The 27459-nt window shown below is 40.7% G+C and overlaps 1 protein-coding gene across 4 annotated transcripts in view; it reads right to left on the reverse strand.

Moving 5' to 3' along the window:
• The window catches only part of LOC141049432 (dynein axonemal heavy chain 11-like), a 164519-nt gene that overhangs the window by 67336 nt on the left and 69724 nt on the right, over positions 1-27459 (reverse strand). For all 4 annotated transcript variants that reach the window (XM_073545908.1, XM_073545907.1, XM_073545909.1 and 1 more), the window contains 5 exons: positions 17138-17278; positions 14643-14813; positions 6092-6214; positions 3040-3233; positions 691-839 (listed from right to left, as the gene is read on the reverse strand). In XM_073545908.1, coding sequence (XP_073402009.1) covers positions 691-839; positions 3040-3233; positions 6092-6214; positions 14643-14813; positions 17138-17278 — 778 coding nt within the window. The remainder of the gene's footprint in view (positions 1-690; positions 840-3039; positions 3234-6091; positions 6215-14642; positions 14814-17137; positions 17279-27459) is intronic.

Below are 27459 nucleotides of genomic sequence, written 5' to 3' on the forward strand. Positions count from 1 at the left end.
TATGGGAAACAGTAAACCATTCTTTGTGCCAAAGACTTTTTGCTGAAAAGAGCAAAGTACAATATTCTATTTACAGTATTCTGCCCCACTAATAATAATGTACTCATTGCATCATTAAAGCAGCACTCCCCCTCTTCCCATCAAAGTTTGTATCCTCTTAATATATTGCAGTCATCATATTATATAGCACCGTGTACTTACAATTGCTCAATATGACTTTCTACCCAGCTAATTCTTCTCTTTTTCATTAGGTCTATGACAGCACGTGATTAATAACAGACTAGTTGAATCCTTCTAACCTCTAAGTGGAAGCAGGAAGTCTCTTTTCCTTGCATGAATCATCCCCCTCTTCATCTCCAGTCGCAGCTGCTCCTCCTCCTCCTGCCAGGGACTTTTGCACTGATGACTTATGCAGGGAAAACATAGAGCTTAGAAGGATTCAGCTAGTCAGTTATTAATCATGTGATGTCATAGACCTAATGGAAAAGAGAATAATTATTTGGGTACAAAGGCAAAATGAGCAATTGTAAGTACACAGTGCTATATATTATGATGACTGCAATATATTAAGAGGATACAATTTTTTGATGTGATGAGAGCTTCTTTAGCACACAGACATGTATAACCTGTGTTTCACAGCTATAAAAACAATAGCCATGTCTACTATAATAAAACATTGTTTCGTCCTACCTAGTGTCTCTACATCTTTCAGTGGATCGACTCCTGGAGACAAGATGAAGACTATCGCAGTAGATGGTCCACTCTCCTGAAAGGATTTAGCAAAGTCTGTTTTACGTCGTTCCACATACAGGGATCCAAGCTTCTCTTCAACAAAGTTTCTGTATTGTGAAAAATGAATTATATATTATATTATGATAGTTGTCCCAATTACTAGGACGAGAAGCCTTAAAACATCAGTAAGCAATAGTATTAAATCATAAGAGTGCGTATAAGATGAGGATGGTCATAACTTCATTGATACTGCAGCAATTTTCCATTGCTGACTCACTACTGATCGGGCTAGAACTGGTAGATGCACAGTGTTTGACTGGGGTGACTTAGTCCTACGGGAGAAAAAGTATTTTTAAATCAACACCTGAAAATAGAGAATAGTGGAAAGGGCTTAATACTGTATCGTTCGATGGCTCAACTTCTTCTCCTTTTCTTCTCAATATAGGGGTCCCTCTGAGCTCCATTCTTGACCTCCTTCTCTTCTCTCTCTACACGGACCCAATTGGACAGACCATCAGCAGATTTGGCTTTCAGTACCATTTTCATGCTGATGACACACATCTATACACGTCACCCCCTGACTTTACCCCCGCTGTACTACAGAACACCAGTGACTGTCTGTCCGCAGTCTCCAACATCATGTCAGCCTTCTATCTGAAACTCATCCTTTCCAAAACTGAACTTCATCTCCTTCTGGTCTTACCCCCGGTGTACTACAGAACACCAGTGACTGTCTGTCCGCAGTCTCCAACATCATGTCAGCCCTCTATCTGAAACTCAACCTTTCCAAAACTGAACTTCTGCTCCAGCTGTCTACTGACCTTTCTAAATCTGATATCTCCCTCTCCTTGGGTGGCACAATAATAACGCCCTGGCAGCAGGCGTGCTGTCTGGGTGTTATGTTTGACACCACTCTTTTCTTCACCTCTTATATACAAAGAACATCTCTAGAATCTGTCTCTTTCTCACCATGGAAACAACAAAAACCTTCACTGTTGTCCAGATCCACTCCCGCCTTGACTACTGTAATGCTCTATTAGTTGGTCGCCCCCTCACTGGACTTTCCCCTCTACAGTCCATCCTTAATGTAGCAGCCAGAGTCATCTATTTGGCTAATCATTACTCAAATGCCTCTGTTCTTTGCCAGTTATTTCACTGGTTGCCCATACATTATAGGATCCAATTTAAACTGCTTGTTCTCATCCAAAAAGGTTTCCACAGTGCAGCACCCCATACATCTCCTCACTCATTTCTGTTTATCGACCTCTGCACTAATCCGTAGCTCCTACTCCTGGCTTCTCCCGAGTTGTGCTAATCTTCTGGAATACTCTACCCCAAGAAATTAGGACTAACCACAACTTATACAGTTTTAGGCGCTCCCTAAAAAGACATCTGTTTAGAGGGGCCTATCACGTTCCCTAATCAAAGTCCTTTTAAATATAGCCCATTCACTATTTATCTGAAAACAACCCTCGATCAAACTCCACCGCACCCAAAAGCACCACACATACTGGCTGGTGGCTATCTCATGCAGCCTTTATCTATCCCCATTTCCTCAAGATGGCTGGACCATCATTGTAAATAAACATCTGTACTTTGTGTCTCCCCCACCCCATTGTAGATTGTAAGCTCTCACGAGCACGGTCGTCATTATTTTGCTTTAATTATTGTATTAACTTTAACGTTGTTACTTATGACTTTTGTATATGAACTGTTGAATTGTAAAGCTCTGAACAATATGTTGGCACTATATAAAGATGTTCACTTTTTTGTCTCACGTGGTTAAGGGCAAAAAATAAAGTAAAGAATTCAGGATATTTGAGTTTAAAAATGAGAATAATCTGTTCCAAATTTTGATATGTTTTCCTATCCTGAACTGTTAGCTTTTCTAAATTGTCACCCAATAGTCAAGCTGTCAAATAGCACTTTACTTCTGTACCGATTCCCCACCATTTTTCCAGCTCCAATGGACAATTAAATTTTTCATAAATGCCAAAAATATGTAGAGTACATAGCAAAGAACATATAATAGACAAATGGAAATATCAAAGACAGATGTACATAAAAAATACATGGCTATGTCTAGAAGAAACCCTGAGGGTCCAGAAAGGTTCACACTGATTTTTAGAGAAAGGTGGATTTTCAAAAATTTCTTCTTACCCATTTAGATCCACTAACTCTTATTTATGTTTTCCAAAAATACAGGACAGAAAAGTTTTAAGTAAAAAAAAAATCTGAACAGGTGAAAATTCGCAATAATTGTAATTTTTTTATGCCGAAAGTGCAAGGATGATTGTGTTATTATACCTAACAGCATAAGTCATCCGGTCGGGTCTCAGTGCTCGCATCACTATCATTTTCTGGAGGGAGCTCTTGTTTTTCCATTCTTGTGGTAAACGTTCTCTTTCTGGGCATTCAGATTCAATCACTCTCTTCCACCGTTTTGGAGATCCCTCAATGTCTCGGTCAAGTCCACGAAATTCATCCATGAAGCTCATTGTCTGTACAGCACAGTATAAACAAGGGTTAGGTTTTTTTGTATCCTCCTTACCTAAATTCCTGTTACAAAGAAAGCAGTGACAAAGTATTTCTTGTAGACTCCGAATGTGCCCAAGCATTTTGGTTGGCCAAGCATTTATTTGTCTGACCGCGCTCTCCTGACTCCCCTAAACATATGGAAAGTTAAGTTATCTCCCGGGAGAACAAAATGATGGGGCAATTAAATTCAATTTGGCTAATCCTACATCCCCTGACATCACCTGTCACAGAACAGTTGGAAGGTCCCACAGAAATCAGTGGGTATGTCCGACTCCGACTTTAAACTAGTGGCCTTTATGTTATACATCTGTCTATATAAAAAGAGTTACTTAGTCTACTGTTAATAGATTTTTGGTGGCTATCTACTTCAGCAAGCTTAGGTTATAATAATATGTGCACTAGATAACTACAAGGGGGCTCTAGATAGATGTTAGGTAAGTTGAATATTTTTAGGTGACTTCAATAGCTCTTCTTGAGGTAAACTGGTTCTAGATCCTTAAATTTATATTCTTTTCCCCTTTAAAGACTGAGATTTCATATATAAAATTAAATTGCATAATTTAACACCATTTTAAGTGCAACAGTTTGTACTCATTTATTTCTTAAGGGGTACTCTCATATGGGATATTTATGGTTCTCAATCTTTACACAATTTTTGGAGCTTCCACAAAAATGAATGATTGCTCTTCTTGAGATGGATGTGGATTCCTGTGGTGGTACTGCATCTATCGGAGATTTATAGGAGATCACAGATGGGAACACCTCTTTCATATATCTTTATAAAGATTATAGCTCCAAACCTTAGTACAATAATAGGGGTAAATGATGAAATTCTGGTTACCTGCAACCATCACTGAGAAGGGCTCAAGAGTTTATTGCAGTCTGCTTTATTATTGAGTTGAGTTGTACAACTTTTTTAATATGTAAGATTCCCCTCTAATTGTGGCTTCATCTACAAGATGTATCATAAAATACAGCTCTCTCTGAAGTGAATATTAGAATGTTCTGATACATGGTTGCTGTGCAAGAGGAGCTGACAATTCTCCTGAGAAATCACGACGATGTGTATCATTGATGCGAGAAGGCTGCCAACTGCTGTTCAGAAGGGACCATGCGGAACTAACGGGAGCAGGAAGACTTGCGGGGGGTGGATTCAGATGCAACACCCAGTCAGGTGCCACTGATGACAGAGTTCCTGGATATAAAGGGTCTGCGAGCAAACCGGAGCGAGTTTTGGCGCCAAGAGAGGGGCAGATGTGTACAGGAGAAGACACTGCAGCCAGCATGACAGGCCGCAGCGGGAAGCGTGTGCCAGCAGGTTACTGCCCATTTGCAGACAGGATCCAGATGACACCAAATCAGATACAGGCCCCCGACTATGCCAGTCAAGACCAGAGGATACAATCTACGCAGGTCAAGACCCAGAGTCTTGAAAACAAAAATTGTTGTTCACGATCTTTCAAGAGAAGACATTCTGACAATTGGAATATTCGACCACAAGTTTATGCCCATAGTCAGCTTTACCCTCCCATTGTGAATCACCAGTCTTTTTGTACCCGGATCCCTTCTTACAGTAGGCAATTTGCAGAATAAGATATTTTTAGTTATTCAAGAAACCACTTTGTATTACGGCTGTGAGCTGGAAGCACATGGCCTAAAGACATGCTCCCAGATGTTCTGTGAGCCACGCCCCCTTTATAAGGTTCATATCTATGGAAATGTATGGTGGATTGAAAAAAGGAAAAAGTGGAATACACAAGGGAGCAGCAGGAATAAAAGAAAGTAAAAAAATTGGACACTTTTGATTTGGTGACAATTCTCCTTTAAGCATTTCCCTTTGGGACGTAAAGACTGGATCCAGCTTGACCACAATCAATGGAAACAGTGGAAAAACTCATTTGAATAGTTTATATGTTTTTTTTCCAAAAATACTAAACATAACAAAATGCTTGATTAGCTCTTGATTTGTAATGTAGTTTGTGCTTCTCAGTCCCCAGTCTCCCTGTTATGTGGAACCATGGCCAAGAGGATAGAAGGAGGTATTGTCTGTCTATGTATCCTGAAGAAGGCTATAGGAGTGTGGCAATGTTATTGTCTTGAGTAAGGTTGGTGCAGGCCCTTGGGCAAAAAAAAAGGGTACCATCATTCAACTTATGGGACCCTGTGACATCCTACTGGAACCAAATATAGGAAAGGTGCAGGAGATGACATACTATTGGTGCAACATGTGCAGGCACACAGGCTCTCAAGAGATAAGAGTGCCCACTTCCATCACCAAAGAAAGTGAAATTGTGCATTATGATCAGCTACTGGACTGCAAAGAATCCATATATTGTTATTGCACAGGAGCTCTCCTCTGTTCTTTTCTAACGAAGTCTAAGGGATTTGCGTAGACTGGTGAGTCAAGAAGTGCATTGCATATAATTTGAGAGAGACATTTACATGCATCACTCCTAGATGACCAGTATATATTAAAAATATATAGAAAGCTTGCACCTGATGGACAACTGGTTCTCCTACTCCTGTAGTGTTTTAGTAAATGCATGAGAAGATCTGATCCCCGGTGGCGGTTCCCTAGCTGCCCACAGTGATGGATGACCCAAGCCACATGCCTTTTATGCCCTTCCTATTATCCCTCAGTTTAAGATAGAGAAGTATTGGTGCGATTTCCCATTTTTAAAAGGTAGTTTTATAAAAGTATGCCGATATTTAAACTCTGCAATATTCCCAGAACTTTTTCTTCTTTAGACGAGCTTGCAAAGGAAGCTTAGATTTTCTGAACTATGAATAAGTATACTGCTCCCAATTTAAGAAAACTTACCTTAATAGCGCTCCATGCTGAATTTGAAAGAAAGTCCAATGGACTATTATAGATATGGTCAATGTTAAAGCGAAGTAAGAAGTCAAGTTCTTGAATAGAAATTTCTTTATTCATTATCAAAAGCTGAAAAAAGGTAAAAAAAAAAGTAAAGAAAAACTCAGTTCAATATCCAGAATACACAGTGTAAAGACAGTCACAAGTTCATGTCAGAAATGACGCGCTTATAGACATTAAAGCCAACCTCTTTTCTGTTATATTGGATCTGCTAATGCATGAGCTGAAGGGCAAGCAAAGAGTTCGCGATGACTGAGCTGAGGAGCTGTCAGCAATGAGGAAATGTAAGGATGTAATGTCTACTCTTCGGAAAAAACACTGATTTTCTGTGTCACAACTCGACACTGGATAAATAGAGTTTGGGAGCAAATTTAAATCACTGATATCTAACAAGGAGGAATATATTTTTTCATAGGTAACACTGTAAAGCATGCGCTATCTGCCCCCCAAATGTATCATATTGAACACAAGTGGACCATTTATCAAGCTGTGTACGCTGTGTGCACACTCATTAGGCAACTTGTATTTTCAATTATTAATTTTATTACTGAACAACTCCAGTGCAGTCGGTCAATCCAAAAGGATAATAAACCTGAATTAAAAACATAACTTTCCATCTCATTTATTTATTTTCATCTGGTAAAGTGAGAATAATAGCCAAACAACTCAAAATGTACATACTTTTTATATATGTGTGTATATACATATATATATATTATGTATACTGTATATATATATATATATATATATATACACACTAGGTGAAGAGCCCGGCGCTACCCGGGCATAGTAACTAACTGTGGTTAGTTATAGCAAATTATAATTATCCTCCATCCCATAGTCCCGTGCCAATATACCCATCATACATATCCACGATCGCATAGGCCCGTGCCCATATAACCATCACACAATCTCCATCCCATAGTCCCATGCCCATATACCCATCACACATCCTCCATCCCATAGTCCCATGCCCATATACCCATCATACATATTCACCATCCCATAGTCGAGTGCCCATATACCCATCACACATCCTTCATCTCTTAGTCCCATGCCCATATACCCATCATACATATCCTCCATCCCATAGTCCCGTGCTCATATACCCATCATACATATCCGCCATCCCATAGTCCCGTGCCCATATACCCGTCATACATATCCTCCATCCCATAGTCCAGTGCCCATATACCCATCACACATCCTCCATCCCATAGTCAACCGTTATGACATCATAATGAGTGGCAGGGCTTGCAACCTATGATGACATCAGCGTTGCCATGGCAACCATTATGACATCATAATGAGTGGCGGGGCTTAATACACACACACTTTTTCCCCATTATGTAGATAGGGGCAAAATTGTTTGTTGAATGGGAACGCGCGGGGTTAAAATTTCGCCTCACAGCATAGCCTAGGACACTATCGGACGTGTGACTGTGCCAAATTTTGTGGCTGTAGCTGCGACGGTGCGGATGCCAATCCCGGACACACACACACATACATACATACATACATACATACATACATACACTTGAGCTTTATATATATATATATATATATATATACACTCACTGGCCACTTTATTAGGTACACCTGTCCAACTGTGTGTTAAGACTTAATTTCTAATCAGCCAATCACATGGCGGCAACTCAGTGCATTTAGGCATGTAGACATGGTCAAGACAATCTCCTGCAGTTCAAACCGAGCATCAGTATGGGGAAGAAAGGTGATTTGAGTGCCTTTGAACGTGGCATGATTGTTGGTGCCAGAAGGGCTGGTCTGAGAATTTCAGAAACTGCTGATCTACTGGGATTTTCACGCACAACCATCTCTAGGGTTTACAGAGAATGGTCCGAAAAAGAAAAAAAATCCAGTGAGCGGCAGTTCTGTGGCCGGAAATGCCATGTTGATGCCAGAGGTCAGAGGAGAATGGGCAGACTGGTTCGAGCTGATAGAAAGGCAACAGTGACTCAAATTGCCACCCGTTACAACCAAGGTAGGCAGAAGAGCATCTCTGAACGCACAGTGCGTCGAACTTTGAGGCAGATGGGCTACAGCAGCAGAAGACCACACTGGGTACCACTCCTCTCAGCTAAGAACAGGAAACTGAGGCTACAATTTGCACAAGCTCATCGAAATTGGACAGTAGAAGATTGGAAAAACGTTGCCTGGTCTGATGAGTCTCGATTTCTGCTGCGACATTCGGATGGTAGGGTCAGAATTTGGCGTAAACAACATGAAAGCATGGATCCATCCTGCCTTGTATCAACGGTTCAGGCTGGTGGTGGTGGTGTCATGGTGTGGGGAATTTTTTCTGGGCACTCTTTGGGCCCCTTGGTACCAATTGAGCATCGTTGCAACGCCACAGCCTACCTGAGTATTGTTGCTGACCATGTCCATCCCTTTATGACCACAATGTACCCAACATCTGATGGCTACTTTCAGCAGGATAATGCGCCATGTCATAAAGCTCGAATCATCTCAGATTGGTTTCTTGAACATGACAATGAGTTTACTGTACTCAAATGGCCTCCTCAGTCACCAGATCTCAATCCAATAGAGCATCTTTGGGATGTGGTGGAACGGGAGATTCGCATCAGGGATGTGCAGCCGACAAATCTGCGCCAACTGTGTGATGCCATCATGTCAATATGGTCCAAAATCTCTGAGGAATGCTTCCAGCACCTTGTTGAATCTCTGCCACGAAGAATTGAGGCAGTTCTGAAGGCAAAAGGGGGTCCAACCCCTTACTAGCATGGTGTACCTAATAAAGTGGCCAGTGAGTGTATATATATATACACTGCTCAAAAAAATAAAGGGAACACTAAAATACCACATACTAGATATCTCTGAATGAAATATTCCATTTGCAAATTTTTATTCATTGCATAATGGAATGTGTTCAGAACAAAAAACATAACAATTATCAATGTAAATCAAAATGAATATTCCATGGAGGTCTGGATTTGGAATGATACTCAAAATCAAAGTGGAAAATCAAATTACAGGCTGATCCAACTTCAGCGGAAATGCCTCATGATGAGGAAAAGATGCTCAGTATTGTGTGTGGCCTCCACGTGCCTGTATGACCTCCCTACTGTACAACGCCTGGGCATGCTCCTGATGAAGCGGCGTATGGTCTCCTGAGGGATCTCCTCCCAGACCTGGACTAAAGCATCCGCCAACTCCTGGACAGCCTGTGGTGCAACGTGACGTTGGTGGATGGAGCGAGACATGATGTCCCAGATGTGCTCAATCGGATTCAGGTCTGGGGAATGGGCGGGCCAGTTCATAGCTTCAATGCCTTCATCTTGCAGGAACTGCTGACACACTCCAGCCACATGAGGCCTGGCATTGTCCTGTATTAGGAGGAACCCAGGGCAAACCGCACCAGCACATGGTCTCAAAAGAGGTCAGAGGATCTCATCTTGGTACTTAATGGCAGTCAGGCTACCTCTGGCGAGCACATGGAGGGCTGTGCGGCCCTCCAAAGAAATGCCATCCCACACCATTACTGAGCCACTGCCAAACCGGTCATGCTGAAGGATGTTGCAGGCAGCAGATCGCTCTCCATGGCATCTCCAGACTCTGTCACATGTGCTCAGTGTGAACCTCTGCTTTCATCTGTGAAGAGCACAGGGCACCAGTGGCGAATTTGCCAATCCTGGTGTTCTGTGGCAAATGCCAAGTGTCCTGCACGGTGTTGGGCTGTGAGCACAACCCCCATCTGTGGACGTCGGGCCCTCAGACCATCCTCATGGAGTCGGTTTCTATCCATTTGTGCAGACACATGCACATTTGTGGCCTGTTGGAGGTCATTTTGCAGGGCTCTGGCAGTGCTCCTCCTGTTCCTCCTTGCACAAATGAGGAGGTAGAGGTCCTGCTGCTGGGTTGTTGCCCTCCTACGGCCCCCTCCATGTCTCCTGTTGTACTGGCCTGTCTCCTGGTAGCGCCTCCAGCCTCTGGACACTACGCTGACAGACACAGCAAATTTTCTTGCCACAGCTCGCATTGATGTGCCATCCTGGATGAGCTGTACTACCTGAGCCACTTGTGTGGGTTGTAGAGTCTGTCTCTTGCTACCACGAGTGTGAAAGCACAACCAACATTCAAAAGTGACCAAAACATCAGCCAGAAAGCATTGGTACTGAGATGTGGTCTGTGGTCCCCACCTGCAGGACCACTCCTTTATTGAAGTTGTCTTGATAATTGCCAATAATTTCCATCTGTTTTCTATTCCATTTGTACAGCAGCATATGAAATTGATTGTCAATCAGTGTTGCTTCCTGAGTGGACAGTTTGATTTCACAGAAGTTTGATTTACTTGGAGTTATATTCTGTTGTTTAAGTGTTCCCTTTATTATTTTGAGCAGTATATATATACTACATACCCCAACAGAATTTTTGCTTTCTTGTCTTTTATTTTCTGAGAATATGAATGATAACACCAAACATTTTTCTCCACTCATGGTTAGTGGTTGGGTGAAGCCATTTATTGTCAAACTACTGTGTTTTCTCTTTTTAAATCATAATGACAACCAAAAACATCCAAATGACCCTGAACAAAAGTTTACATACACTGGTGATTTTGGCCTGATAACATATAACATGCACAGAAGTTGACACAATGGGTTTGAATGGCTAATAAAGGTAACATCCTCACCTGTGACCTGTTTGCTTGTAATCAGCGTGTGTGTGTAAAAGCTGAGTGAGTTTCTGGGATCCAGAAGACTCTTGCATCTTTCATCAGACACTGACGTTTCTGGATTGTGAGTCATGGGGAAAGCAAAAGAATTATCAAAGGATCTACGAGAAAAGGTAGTTGAACTGTATAAAACAGGAATGGGATACAAAAAGATATCCAAGGAATTGATAATGCCAATCAGCAGCGTTCAAACTGTGATTAACAAATGGAAAATCAGAGGCTCTGTAAAAACAAAACCACGGTCAGGTAGACCAACAAAAAAATTTCATGCACAACTGCCAGGAAAATTGTTCAGGATGCAAAGAAAAACCCACAAATAACATCAGCTGAAATACTGGACTCTCTGAAAACTAGCAGTGTGGCTGTTTGAAGATGCACAAAAAGGAGGCACTTGAGGAAAAACGGGCTGCATTGTTGCGCCACCAGAAGAAAGCCAATACTGTGCAAATACCACAAAGTATCTTGCCTACAATACGCAAAACAGCACAGAGACAAGCCTCAAAACTTCTAGAGCAAGGTAATTTAGAGTGATGAGACCAAAATTAAACTTTTTGGCCACAACCATAAACGTTACATTTGGAGAGAGGTCAACAAGTTCTATGATGAAAGAAATACCATTCCTACTATAAAGGAATTACAGGAATTTACAGGAACTGGAGGCTTTTTGCCAAGAAGAGTGGGCAGCTTTACCATCTGAGAAAATAAATAACCTCATCTACAACTACCACAAAAGACTTCAGCTGTTAATGATGTTAGAGGGGCAATACAGGGTATTAAGAAATGGGGTATGTGAACTTTTGATCAGGGTCATTTGGATGTTTTGGGTCATCATTATGATTTAAAAAGAGAAAACACAGTAGTTTGACAATAAATGGCTTCACCCAACCACTAACCATGAGTGGAGAAAATGTTTTGGTGTTATCACTCATATTCTCTGAAAAAAGACCAAGAAAGCAAAAATTCTGCTGAGGTATGTAAACTTTTGAGCACAACTGTACATATATATACTGTATATTTTTTTTTTTTTTTTTATTTTTTTTTTTTTTATCGTAGAGTTGGAAGGGACCTCCTGGGCCATCTGGTCCAACCCCCTGCTCAAAGCAGGATTCGCTAAATCATCCCAGTTAGATGTCTGTCCAGCCTCTGTTTGAAGACTTCCATTGAAGGAGAACTCACCACTTCTCGTGGCAGCCTGTTCCACTCATTGATCACTCTAACTGTCAAAAAGTTTTTTCTAATATCTAATCTGTGTCTCCTCCCATTCAGCTTCATCCCATTGCTTCTAGTCTTTCCTTTTGCAAATGAGAATAAAGTTGATCCTTCTACAATGTGACAGCCCTTTAGATATTTGTAGACAGCTATTAAGTCTCCTCTCAGTCTTCTCTTTTGCAAACTAAACATTCCCAAATCCTGCAACCTTTCCTCATAAGACAGGGTTTGCAGACCGGTCACCATTCTGGTCGCTCTTTTCTGAACTTGCTCCAGTTTGTTGATGTCTTTTTTAAAATGTGGTGCCCAAAATTGGACACAATATTCCAGATGAGGTCTGACCAAAGAGGAGTAGAGGGAAATAATTACTTCACGTGATCTAGACTGTATGCTTCTGTTAATACATCCTAGAATTGCATTTGCCTTTTTTGCTGCTGCATCACACTGTTGACTCATATTCAGTCTGCGATCTATTAGTATACCCAAGTCTTTTTCACATGTGCTGTCACTTAGCCCTATTCCTCCCATTCTATATATGCTTTTTTCATTTTTATTGCCCAGATGTAGTACTTTGCATTTCTCCCTGTTAAAAACCATTCTGTTAGTTGCTGCCCACTTCTCCATTTTATTTAAATCTTTTTGAATCCTCTCTCTCTCTTCTCTAGTATTAGCTATCCCTCCTAGCTTTGTGTCATCAGCAAATTTAATCAGTTTACCCTCAATTCCTTCATCTAAATCGTTGATAAAGATGTTGAACAATACAGGGCCCAGGACAGAGCCCTGTGGTACCCCACTTGAGACATTCTTCCAACTGGATGTGCAGCCATTTACGACCACTCTTTGGGTCCGATCACTAAGCCAGTTATGAATCCACCTAACAGTTGCCTTGTCCATTCCATACTTAGTCATTTTTTCAATAAGGATTGTATGAGAGACTTTGTCAAATGCTTTGCTGAAGTCAAGATATACCATATCTACAGCATTTCCTTGATCCACCCAATCAGTGGAAGCTGACAGCTTCTACAGCTTCTACAGCTTCTACAGCTGACACAGACAGCTTCACCAGCGATCAGCACAGCGACGCCGAGCGCGCGGCGTCGCTGTGTACATTAGTTACCAGCGCGCTGATGCAGGGATCTGGTAACTAATGTACACATCGAGTATCCAAGGGACGTGCGTCCCTTAGATACCCGATGTGTATGTTAGTTACCCTGCATCAGCGCGCTGGTAACTAACGTACACATCGGGTTTCTAAGGGACGCACGTCCCTTGGATACTCAATGTGTATGTTAGTTACCAGCTGATCGCTGGTCTCCCGCCTGTCACACACAGCGATGCGTGCTGGCCAGCGGGAGACCAGCGATGGAAGAAATGTCCATAAGTTTCCAAGAGCGATCAGCGATACCGGCAGGGGGGCCGGTCGCTGATCGCTGTCACACACAGCGATCTCGATGGTGAAATTGCTGTTGTGTCACAAAACTTGTGACTCAGCAGCGATCTCGCTAGCGAGATCGCTATGTGTGACGGGGCCTTAAGACTCGTGACAATTTTTTACTTTTCAGAGTCAGTTAAATCTTTTTTTTTTGGCCCATTTTGCCTGGGTAAAACAAACTATCTAATAATTCTTCATAGTTTGATAAAGGGTGCTGAATATTTAGGCCGTACCTTCCCTCATTACACGGATACACATCATCTGATCTGCCTTATCCAATAAGCATTTAGATTTATACCTCTTGAAGTTGGAAAAACTGCATAAAAATGATGATATGGGCAAAATACTGAATAATTGTGCACACAGTGTATGCCTAGACTAAATCTGATCTAAGATAATGCAGTCTACATGTAAGGAAAAAACGTGCAGCCTGCTTCTGATGTAGGTACCTATACTGATAATTTGTGTAATATGATTATTACTTTAATTACTTTTTTTATTGTGTTATTCAATTAAGGCCCTATATACATTAAGTAATAGTCGACCGAACCCGCCAGTTTGGAGAGAGCAGCTTGTCATTTGATGGGCATGGTGACCTCCAGACTGTCCCCCTGACAGAGTAAGTTGGGGACATAAAAATTGGGAATTTGGAATCTAATTGCCTGATCCTTGTGTTTGGCAGAGACAAGCCTCTGCCAGCTGATGCTGGCAATGGCTTTCTCATAGTGAAAACATAAGCGCGCAGCCAAGCAGAGCATTTCTGTGTATGGTCGAGTTGGGATAGACTCAACTGATTGGACACTTTATGCAAAGGTCATATATTGTAGTGCCACTTTATGGTATTAAAATCAAAATAAAAATGTGAGAAAAACAGCTTTTTTAGTAGTTTACTTAATAGCATATAAGAATAATAATATAGAAAAAAGCCCATGAATAATACCGAAAAAAAAGCAAAACAAAAAAAATGTTTTAGCAATAATAAAAACCACCTGTATAAAGCATGGACACCTACTAGCAGTAATACTATACTGGTATTGGCATCTTTAATTTTTCAGTTTTACTTATAGTCCTAACCCAAAATAAACCCCTTAGTCCCTAGTGCTAGAAGACACATGAAGTAGAGGGAAAAGTACCGCGCTCCATACCTGGAAAGCTAACTGGGCCGTGAAGGTTATTTTATCTCTTTCAAACAGTCCTCTGCTGATGTATATAAATGTGGAGTATGTCACACAGTCAATGAGGTTATTCACTCTCAATCGGACATCATCAGATGGTTCTGCTTGCTGCACAGCCTTGTGAAACACGATATTAAAAGCCTGCACATGAGAAATTAATTCAGATTATGTCAATTAACAGTGAAGACCGGAGCAAGGCAACTCTTAATGGCTCTACAATTAACTCTCCAGTGACAACACGAGCTCTGCTGATGAACAATGAAGCCCACAAACTAAAACCACTAGGAAATTCGGTCAAATTAGGAGACTATCAAAGCTAAAAATAATGCCAGAATATCAACCAATAAAAATGCTTGCATTTTAGGTGAGTTGAGGCCATATTTTAGCAAATATTTCTGGTGAAATATCTGGGGAACCATTAGTAGTCTTTGCAAAGCATGTATAATATTAGCCTATCTTCCGTATTCCTGTTGTGCAATACTCAACACTGTCAGTGCATGAATACAATGATAGATGTGTTTAATTTCTTGCAAAATGTAGTACAATCTAAAAGACCCCAATATCCTCCGCAGACAAAATTATCCCCACTACATGCTGATATTTCACTGCATACACAATTTTTATGGTGTCTATTCCATACTTGCCAACTTTTGATGGCAAGCACCCAGATGGAATATCCATTTGCTTGGCACCAAGTTTCGGCTGTTGCTGCGCTCCTTTTATGACGCCATGTCCTTCACATCCAACGCTTAACCATTTTCCATGTCTTCAAAAATGAAGAAATCTCCTAGAATACTTAGTTTTCAGGAGGTTTCTGGCAGGTTAGCTAGACTTGGGAGTTTATTGACTTCTCCAGGAGTCTGGGCATTCTCTTTTTCTAGGAGCCTACTGGAAATTCCAAGATAGTTGGCAAGAAGGCTTTATTCCCCAATCTTCTCCAACACCTTAAAATTTGCAGAAAGTCTCTAATATACTCTTATCACACAAGTCTCTTCCTTAGGCCGGGGTCAGACTTGCGAGAAACTCGGACGAGTCTCGGACGTCAATACCCGGCACTGTCGACGTCACTCGGATCAGAGCGTTCAGCTGCATAAAAATACATGCAGCTGAATGCTCCGATCCGAGTGCCGGAGGCGTTTTTCACAAGTCTGACCCCGGCCTTAGGCAGGGGTCACTAGCGTATAACACAGTTCAGTGCTATCCAATGTTTATTCGGATGGCAATCGGCCCAGTGTTATACTATGAGCCAGAGCAGATCAGCCATTATTTTCTAATGCCGATTTGTCATGAAATAACAATCGCAGCATGCACCGATTGGCAGTGAGACTCGGCTCACTCACACCCATACAAATCTATGGGTGTGTGTGAAACATTGAACAGCACTCGGATGTCAACGGAGTGTAGTCAGATATACAACAAGACAGGCAATGGAGGAGATGGAGAAGTTACTTGTTCTGTGATAGAATAGGAGCACAGTAGCATGACATTTGGCTCACGATCGCAGCAGAGCTGGAGCAGAGTGTCATTAGCATATCGCATCCGATGCCATACGCTGCTGTGATTCCAGCCTTAGAAACACAATTAGGTAAAAAAAGAAGGAATCATTTGGTTGTTACTCTCTCAATGCACCAGAGTCATAGAGGAGTCAGGTGTGTCTCTTCTATTCTGCCAATCGAAAAAGGCAAAAGTTTGCGGTACCGACCCTGAACAACTCAAAACTCTCCTTTTTTCCAAATGTCGCATAGTCTCATGATGGTGCTATAGAGAGAAACCATAGGCAATACATTTTCTGCACTTATTCATTATCACTTAAAGTTCCAGTAAAAAGTAAAAGTATGTTACCATAAGTAATTGCATTTCCACAGCTTTCCTAAACTTTTAATATTTGTGTACTAGACTTACAATTCCAACAATTAGCTATCTTAATAACTACACCTAACTTGCTGATCTGTGGGTGCCCCATTTCCGTGACCTACACCGATCAGCAGATCTGGAGGGAAATTTTTATGCAGGTTACAACATGACACGTCAGATACCCAACCGCCTCTCCAGTTTCGCATGTGGCTGCTAGAAAAAGCCAAGTGTAGCGCTCAACAGCCTCATAGAAAATGAGTGGAGCGCCAGTAAACCATGTGCAGTCCTACTCCATTCTAACCAGGGTAAAACTTCAATGTTCTGCAGAATGGTGCAGGCACAAGTGATTGGACCATCACAATCAACAAGTTACCACCTATCGTGCTGCTAGATAATAACTTGTTTTAACTGGATAACTCCTTTAACATCCTTAAAGGGTAAAAAGTGTACAAAAAATCCTCCAATTTGCCTACAGAAATCTGGCACAAAAGTCATTTTCAATTTGGATTTTACCTCTTAAATGGGTTTCCCGGCTGCATATCCACCTACTGTTAAAAAAATAGAACTCACCATTTTTAAAAATATTTCACTTTAAATTTACTGGCTACTACCTTAAGAGAGAACTGATACATTGGGCTGATTTTCTTGAGATCATTCATGATGAAGTACAGGAGGGAGGCTCTTGATGCCACAGGACGATAGTGCTCCCGAGCTTCGTTGATCTTTACCTCATTGACTTTGGCTTCTAAAACCTGCGTGCACAAGCCAAACATATTCCTAAAATGAATTACTGGAGCATGGGGTCCATAGATACAGTCACTCGTCATCTCATGCTGTGCTGGGTAATCCGGTAATGTTATACATGGATGTTTTCAACTCTTTGTCTATCCCCTGCTGTCAGTGCAGTGCCTTACATTTATCCATGTCCTCCTCTCTCTATTTTTTTTATTAACAAATAAATTTTAATTATTTTGATGATGGAGAAATATTAAATTGTGTAATAAATTTTGTTAGTAATTTAATAATGGAGAGTTTAGAATTTATGGATAGATTGCATTCTACATTTATACTGTAAAAGGTTAATTATTGTATGTTTTTATTATTTTTTTTTACAATGGTATCGTCTTAATAAACTTATCACAATGTGTCCCACTGCTGAGATCCCAAGTGTTTAGCTGTAATCTGTGGTTAAACCAAGAAGGACATATTCAATTGTAAGGCACTAGAACCAGAGGAAAAATTCCAGTACTTTTTTTTTTTTTACATATGGAAGTAGTTGTATAGGGATCAGATGTGATGAGAAATATAGCATAAAAGTCATACGCAAATCAGGCTGGATTGGCACTGGAGGCACATGGCCTGTTTATCAATTGTATGGACACATCCCCAGTGCACTTCCAATCTGATTTGTATAGGACATCTACATATCATTTCTCAAGATTGTCACATGAGATCACTAAAAAAAGTGTAATTTATATTGGGGGACAAGTGCTTATACAGCCAGACCGCTACTTTCTTATGTAAACAACTATGGACCGATTCCCTTTAAGAATTAATATATTTTTTCTTAACGGTTTCTTCTTTGTATATTTCATGAGTTGGGCTTCTGGCACCTCCAGCAAACAGCTGATTTTTCCAGGAGAAGTCAGCGCTTTCAAATAATTAGCCATCCGTGTAATACATGAACAGCTGGAGCCTACCAGAGGACAAATGACTCGTATGGAGTAAATCATGTTCTGGATAATAGGGAAAGTGCCAAGCTGGGAATCCCTCTATGATGTCCATATTCTCTCAGCTGCATATAGACAATGGTTGACTTCATTGTCAACTCATTTAAAGCTCCTAAACAAAGGAATTGGTTCCCAAGGTGGTAGAATATGCATTATTGTAATAACACAACTATTACACTCTTAAAACTTACCTGCAATGGCAAAGGATGGGGTAGTATAAAAAGAAAAAAAAAAAAAACATGCCACGAGTAAGAATACGAAAGCCACTAGCAGCAGCCAAATCACTACCACCACCACTGGCCCAAGCCATCTGGGCAGTAGTACTGTCAAACGCAGATCATCATTGACTTCCTTTGCTTCCAGCAAGTGGAGAGCATTATGGAATATATGGCACACCACTTGTCTCATTCTCAGCAGAATAATGTTACCTCTGACAGCGACACCATCAAATTGAGTCAGTATTTCACACAGAACTCTGTCTGATTACAAATGACTAAAAGGGATAACTTTTGGACTGTTTTTTAAGTATAAAAAACCCCCAAAACATAAAAAGTGTGTTTGTACAATGTATTATTAAATGGACTGTTAACTACTATGGTTGGTTTACTATCCATTTCTGTAATGAGGTCACTTTGACAATACTAAAACTGGGTTGAAAGAGGTTGGATACAGTCCTAGGAAGCCACAGTGTGTTAAACATGTATTTTCAGGACAACTGCAGGCTTTGTAGTATTGCAATTTTATGGAAATCAATTTGCTGCTACTCAGTGGCTTAGGGAAACATTTTTCGAATGTGGCAAATTCGAATTTCAAAAGATTCAATCATATCTTGTCACTGCCATTAAGAAAAGACACCAAGAAAAGGTTGGGTGTACTCGTCTGTAAGGATGTCCAAGGTAGGTGTGGTACATATCAGAGTAACATCCACATGAATAACTTTGGCCAGAGCATCATACATGCATTTGCCATCATGCCTTTCCATAGGACATCCTAGTGTCACCCTTTCTCTAGATAGCACACACCAAGTCATGCACATGATGTGAAAAAATGTGATTAATCAGATCAGGTTATCTGGCTCCATTAATCCATCGTTCAGTTTTGATGCTCATGTGCCTTATTTGTTGGAAAACAACATGGGCGATATCGAGCACTGGACCTACTATTTGATCATTGTTATCTGGATTAGGCCGGGGTCACACTTGCAAGAAACTCCCAAGAGTCTCGCGTCTCAATACCTGGCACTCGGACTGGAGCGCTCAGCTGCATAGAAATACATGCAGCCGCACACTCCGGTCCCGAGTGTCGGCGGCAGTGCCGGGTATTGAGACGTGAGACTTGTGCGAGTTTCTGGCAAGTGTGACCCTGGCCTTAAACAAAATGTTGTCAAAGAGACTAGAACATAGATGGTCTGCATAGGGCTGATTAACTTGTTGTTAATTGTTAGCCATGTAAACAACCCCTATGGTGTTTGCATATTTATCCATTGTTTGATAATGGACCACTTTCTCAGGAATACCAGTGCAAGGACTCTATTCACACAATGATGACCTCAGATGATAACCCCCTGTAGGCAGGTTTGTGAAGACCCTTCACCCTCTAATCCAATCTAGACCAAGAGCGCCATCTTCAGGAGAAGTTGACATCAGCTATCACAGCTTGACCCTTGTTAAAGTCACTCAGATTCTTATGCTTGCTAGATTTTCTTGGTTCAAATAAATCAACTTCAAGAACCGACTGTTCACTTGCTGCCCAATATATCCCATGTCTTTACAGGTGAAAAGTGGTGAGATAATCAATGATATTCACTTAATTTATAAATGGTGTTAGTGTTATACTCTTAGTGAGCTCAAGAAAATTAGTGTCAAATAAATGCTAATTGTATCTGATTTTTTGCACAATTTCACAGCCATTAACAATATGGCATAAATTTAAACTTATTTTCCTATAATCCATTTGACTCGGCAGCACACTGGGCGCATGGCGGCCAATATTAGTATTTTATTTTTGGAACAGGATACCAGCCTATACAGAGTTAAAAATAAAAAATAAATGATAATCATCATTTTTAATCGCTCTCATCCCATTTGGAAAAGGGTGTGTTTGTGGGAAGCTATAATAATTTTCTTTGATGAGCACGGATTGGAATTTAGTTCCATTCTGTACAAGACGCTAACTTGTGTTCAGAAAGCCAGATAAAAATATTCATTGCAATGTTATGAATATTAGAAACCATATTTCACGCTCATAAGTCTATAGGAATGTGCATAATTGACTCCAAAAATATTCTGAAAGGGTATAAATGGTGTTAATTTACCTCCTTCATCGCTCGGCAACCTCTGCAAATAAATGTACTGCGACTATTAACAGGCTATGGAAGTGAAGGTCAAGCAGAAAACAGTGACTCTCTGCATAATAAACAGCAGGTAACTTTCTGTTCTGCTAAATGTTAAAACGAAAATCGAAAAAAGGTCGGAGTCACAAACATTTCTACATTATTTCTAGAGAGTTACTTGACATCAGACATTAGTGTCCAAATAGATCTTTTCTTAAATTTCCAAGAAAGGGCTGGGGTCTAAGGGGTGACGTTTGTCCTTGAGAGTGACATGTTGTGACGACTCCTGGACTGGACCATCTGGGTCGTGGCACCAACCCTCCCAGGGCGAGCTGACCTAGTGAGGACCATCCCCTAGACAAGGTGTGTCAGGGGAAAGCCCAAGGTGGTATGATACTGACTGCTGGCGCCAGGTGGCCGGCTCACAGGAGACACGAGTGGAAGCGTATAACACCCGGGAATGTGCAAAGCGTGGACATGGGGATACGCAGGGTACAGGAAGGTACAGAGTGTGTACACGGGAGTGCGTTAGATACAGGATTGTGCAAGATGGATACAAAAGGGCACGTATGGCGTGCACAGATTAGCACACAAGGGAGTGAGCAGAACAGGGCGTGTGCAAAGAAGTACGCCAGAGTGCAATGCTAGGCAGAAGGTGTGCCAGGAGGCACAACAGAGCATAGGGCAGAGTGTGTGCCAAGGGGCATGACAGAACACAGTGCAGGAACAGAGCATATGCCAGGAGGCACAACAGAGCACCAGGCAGAGTGCAGGGACAGAACATGGGCCAGGAGGCACAACAGAGCACCAGGCAGAGTACAGGGACAGAGCATGGGCCAGGAGGCACAAGAGAGCACCAGGCAGAGTACAGGGACAGAGCATGTGCCAGGAGGCACAACAAAGCACAAGGCAGAGGACCTAAATACAGCATACTGCCAGACAAGGACAAAGAAGACCAAACCAGGAAGCACAACAATAATCAGGCACCTCCCATAGGAAGAGGTAGCCTGATATAGCACATGATCACTTAGACTTCCGGGTAGAGAGGACACGACTGTAGATAGAGCTGAGAAGAGCGCGCGTGTGCATTAGCAACATTGAGCAACCATGGAACTAGGTGTGAGAGGTGCGCGTGCGTACCCGACGGGACTCCCGGAGTGGCCACGACACCGGAAGTGGTGAGGCCGGGCCCAGGGTCCCGCCCACAGGTGAGAGTGGCATGACAGGCGGCGTGACACATGTCAGAGTGAGGAGACTTAAAAGCCACGCATGCTACTCTGGGAAATTAAATATGCAAATTATCTCTTCAGAGAGGAAGAGAACTTAAACTCTAGCGCTACCTGTTGGAAGCAGCGATCCTAAAAGGCAATGTCAACCCTTCAAGGAGCCTTCCAATATGACTTCGGATAAAAACCAAACCGAAATCTCAATTGAGTCCTCAAGTCCTCTTCCTCTCTGAAGAGACAATTTTCATAAAGGACTACTAACTAAGCACTGGTTGATTTGTAGCCCTTGTGCAAAAACCCAATAAGTGAGCCTCTTTCTGCCATTACACCAATAACTTTTATATATATTTTTTTATTATTACTATTGACATATTTTAGTGATTATCTCTCTGGACACAGTCTCAATTTTCTGCATACTTGGGAATATTCCTGTCTCCTAGAGCAGCTGAGGAATGAAAAATAACATCCCTGGTGGGCTAGAGCATTAGAGAAATAAGGATGATAAAATTTTTGGATCCCCGCAGGGAAATGATAAATGATCACATTCTTGGTGGCCAAGAGCAGGGAAGGAAGAAAACATAACAGCCATGTTGGCTCAGAGAAGTGGAGGGAGGAATCAATGATGGAATATGACACTGAAGTGATTAATGCTAAAATTCCAGGTGGACTAGAGCAGTGAAGGTATAGAAAAATAACATCTATGGTGGGTCACAGCAGTATAGGGATAAAGAATGACATCAATGGTGGGTTATAATAGTGAAATGATTATTGATACCATTCCTAGTGGTCTAGAGCAGCGGAGGAATGAAAATATCATTGGTGGGCTAGAGGAGTGAAGGGATAAAGGATAACACCACTGGTAGGTTCATAACATTCATGATAGTCAACAGCAGTGAAGGAATGAAAAATAATATCCCTGATGGGCTAGGAAAGTGGAATGATAAAAGATGACATCACTAGTGGGTAAAGTCAATGACAAAGTGATTACTGATTGACTAGAACAGTGAAGGGAAAATTCATATAACTGTGAATGGATTTATAACATCCTTGATCTGATGGTCTGAGGTAGTGAAGTAGTTAAAGGGGTTATCCACTACTAGGACAACCCCTTCTTGATCTAAATATTTGGCCTTGATGAAAAGCCTATACTCACTTCCCGTTCCGGCACCCTTCCAGTGGTGTTGGCATTTGCAGTTGCTTGACACATGGTGCCTGGCACCCAATCAGCGCTGGCATCACTGTTCCCACCTTCGTACAAGTTAACATGAGGAGGAGCTCAGAGAGCAGCTACAGCCTGGACTTACTCTTAATGTTCAATTTGACAGAAGGCAGGGAATGTGACGCCAGAGCCGACTGGGCACCAGGCACCACATGTCATGCAACCGCGTGAGAGCTCCAAAATCGCGAGTGCCGACACCACTGGATCGGCACCGCACAGAGGTACAGTAAGTATAAGTTTTTTATTGTAAAGAGGCCAAACTTTTAGATTGAGAAGGGGGTTGTCCTAGTAGTGGACAACCCCTTTCTAAAGATCCCATCTCAATTGTTCTATGGTTTTGCTGTTACCTACCAGTAGAACGGGTTAATTACCTTTTCCATCTTCATCTGTAGACACAGTTACCGCACCTCCAGCAATCACAGAGCAGCTTAGAAAATAACAGATTCTCAGTGATTGCCTGGCAGAATTTGAGAAGGAGGAGGAGGCAAGGGAAGCATGATACGTGTTTTTAAACCTCCTTTTATAAGGTTTTTTTTTACTGGAAAAGTAAACCTATGGGATTTTATGGAACTTTTTGTTTGCAGCACAAAAATAATTTTTACTTTGTCAAATGTTGATTACAAATGAAATAACACTGAGCCGCATCCAAATCCTTTATGCTCCATTAATCACAGGGAAGTCAGTTTAAGAATAAGACCTGTTCTGGATTAGGATATTTCCACGTGACATAAAATATAATACTTACATAAAGAATCAATGGCTTCCTGATTAATATTTTAATAGTTCATATCTTAAAAAATACATGTTGGGATACATTAAGAACTAAATCTCCACTACGAATATAGATTTTTCTCTACCACTGAGGCTTTACGCTTCATTTATCCTCAAACATTTTAGATTTGTTCATCGTATTGTATGTTAAGTAGAAAATAAGTTCAATGAGCTGTGATATCTCATTTCTACCATTTCTGCATGGAAAAAATAAACAATGCTCAAGTTTTAAAAAATGTTCAAAAATCACGGGTGACTAAAAAGGAGTGAATTGATTCACAGGACCCTGGTCCATTGGCCACGTCAGTCTTCCATGGACGCCGGACGGGATCTTGGTGAACCTTCTGCTACTTGACAGCATCCTCTGTGCCTCTTCTGATTTGTAGGCCAGGCGCAGTGTCATCTTTATGGCTTGATGCATGTCTACCAATCCGAAGAGAAGCTGGGGATGCCAGTAGGTAGAAAGTTTTCATACCTACTGTCTGGCAACCGTATAACGCTGACGTGGCCACTGAACCAGGGTCTTGCAAATTGATTTGCTCATCTCTACTAGTGACCTAAACTTTCCGCCTTCTATGATTGGACTATAGAAGCTGCTATACACTACACTAGTGCTGCTACAGTCTTTATTCAATATAGCACTAATTATTTTCTTTATTTCACAGATGGTTCCTCCTATTATACTTACCTAATCTCTGCGTTCCACCGACGCGCTCCTCTCTGCACTGAAGACTGTTACTGACCTATATTACCACGTACTTACGGTTTGCGTTCCACCAGTAACTTCCGGCCGTGGCCATGTTTAGTGACGCACTTCCGGTACGCCGGAACACATGCGTTTCAGTGTGCAATTTAACTTCGTTTCCAGCAATCACCCACTGGCAGCACTAGTATATTAACCCTGAACAGGACACATTTCCCTAGCGCTCTTTTCTATAGCAGTCTGCACAACTGCGTACACAGCGCTAGAATCTCCGGATCCCCCATTACTGGAGTTACATGGAAAGCAGCTATATAGGTATACTTAGTGACAAGCTGTCTATTCTAGTACTTTAGTATGTCCACTTACACTGTTATGGTATTTATATATTTACTACTATTTCACAGCACCGCTTGAATGAGCAATATTTCTTTAGCTTCTATAGTCCAATTATATGGGGTCTCTTCATAAGATTTATACATGGGTAAGCAATACAGTAGGTTTGCCCCCTTCTTTTGTCTTTTTTTTGACATTTTTTGACCTTTTCATATAAATACTATAGATTTAGATGTATTACATATACATGTTATTTCCTTACCTCCCCATGTCTCCATAACATGCCGGCATATATTAATTGAATACTGAAGGATATAGAATATATTTGGATTTATTTATGTTAACTTGTAGATATGTTATATTCAAAGAAACATTGTATTCAGATGGCCATTATCACTCTAGTACTATTTATGTTTATTTAAATGGGCAATCCACACTCTTGATTATTATACTAGGTTATTAAGATGGACTTGTAACTCTGTTAAGCCACTGTATCTGATCCATTTATTAGATCAGTTATTATATCAGTATTTGTAATTAAGTTCTGAATATCAGTAATTCATTATACAGTAACTGATCATACATTTTTTGTTTCATTGTCTGTATTTTCTCTGAAGAAGGTCTGAGTAGAGACCGAAACGTTACATATGAATACAACCTTTTGGAAAACTATACTTTAAATAAATACAATTTTTGATGCTGAATGGGAGTGCCAGATTTTTCTTCTACATATTGCTAGGATTGGTATTCTTTTTCTGTGCACCCTAATTGTGGACTACTGAGTGACGTACTTCATTACTGACTTACGAATCCTAACAGCGCACAGTGTACATGATATGAGGGTTCGCAAGACTTGTAGCTTTATACTGAGCAAACTCTTTAAGAGACACCCTATGGCTGGCATAATTTTATTTATTTTTTCCTTAAATCGTGTATATTATTGTATACGGTTACTGTATCTTGTATATTATCTTGCTTCCTCAATATTTCAAAACGTCAAAACTCTATTTCAAACACGTATTATAAGTTTTAAAAATATGCAACAGTAATAATCACCTCTGTAGTCGCTTTGATGTCAATTAAAGAAGTTGTCCAGATTCAACAGAAAAGTCTGCAGTCACTCTATACAAAATTCTCACACTGCGCACAGTGCTTGCTGTTAGGATTCTCCGTTGAATGCACACTTTCATGCCAAACCTGGGCAACCCCTTTAAGGTTCTGTTAATGTCCAGTTGTCATCTAATTGTAATGGATCCAGGATAAAAAAAAAAAATGGATTTACAATTTTTGCAAGCAAATGATTTTTTTCACACATCCGTCTTTTAAAAATTTACACTTTGGCTTTTGTTTTGCATCCGGTTTTGTTCTGATGATGCTGAGAGAGCCAGTTTTACTAGAGATGGCATTGTTGGGCTAGAGTAGCCCAAAAAACAGATCAGTCAACATATTACATAATGGATGACCATCCATTATTATCCATTTTCCATAGACTTAAACATTAAATAAGTTAAAAAATAGAAGTCGCGGACGGCACCGCTATTACCATATATTTCAGCTGATGGTATGCATCTGGCAGCAAGCTGTCATCCAATGCTCCTGGGTGCTTGACCTCGCAGTGATCAAATAATTGAATCCATATGATGAAAAAGGTCGCACTCGACCTTTTTCTTCATATGGATTAAACATTAAATAAAAGAACCGATTGATATTGGTTTTTGGTGTGTTTTTCGTCAAGACAAGAAAGTTTTCACCGGAAAAAAAAAACTATAGCTGACCGAACGGAGGTAAATAGAAGACATCTTATGTCACATCTGTTCCGAATTCACATGAACCCATCCCGTACTGGAATGTTTTATTTCTATTTTTATGATCCAAAAGCAAAAATTAATACGAAAAATAATTACTGGACATGTGAACATTGCCTAAAATAGGCAACTGTAAAAATGTGTGATAAAAGATTGTTTTAATAATATGAATATATCTCGGCATGTAAGGCATTATCACACTCCATCCATAAATGTATATAAAAATATACTGGAGGGTTTTCATCAATGCTTGCTATGTCAATTCGACTACTGACCTACCAGGTCTAAAAATTATATGCAAAGAATAAATATCATGAACATCAGTAAACTTTCACAAATATGCATTCTATAGATCCACTTTCTATGGGAAGTTATAGATTGTTTTTTAGAGCAGTTTCATATGGAAGGTAAATGGGCTAGATCCATTTCTCCGGTTGTAGACACAGAAAACATATTGGTAGGTTAAATCAACATAATTATTGTAACTTAAAATTGTCAACAAGGTTTTGTGGTGATTTAACATCATAACTAAGGGGACCCCGATGTGTGATTTTAATCAGTGATGATTGTGTATGTTTCTATGCCTCCTAATTTTTGATAATACATTTCTTTCAAGTTACATGTTACTTTTTCTTCACGGTGAAGATTATTCTAATTAACCCGAGAATATAATTAGGCTCATGCATTAAAATTAGTCCTATTCGAGGTCCAAAAATAACACTAATTTAACTGTAAGATTCTAAGTATGCATCATCATGAAAAAAAAATAAAAAATCATATACCTCCAACTCGTAAAATGTTAAACTAAATGTGA

The sequence above is a fragment of the Dendrobates tinctorius genome, unplaced genomic scaffold (assembly GCF_039654945.1).
Source record: "Dendrobates tinctorius isolate UK_male_01 unplaced genomic scaffold, ASM3965494v1 ptg000143l, whole genome shotgun sequence".
Lineage (NCBI taxonomy): Eukaryota > Metazoa > Chordata > Amphibia > Anura > Dendrobatidae > Dendrobates > Dendrobates tinctorius.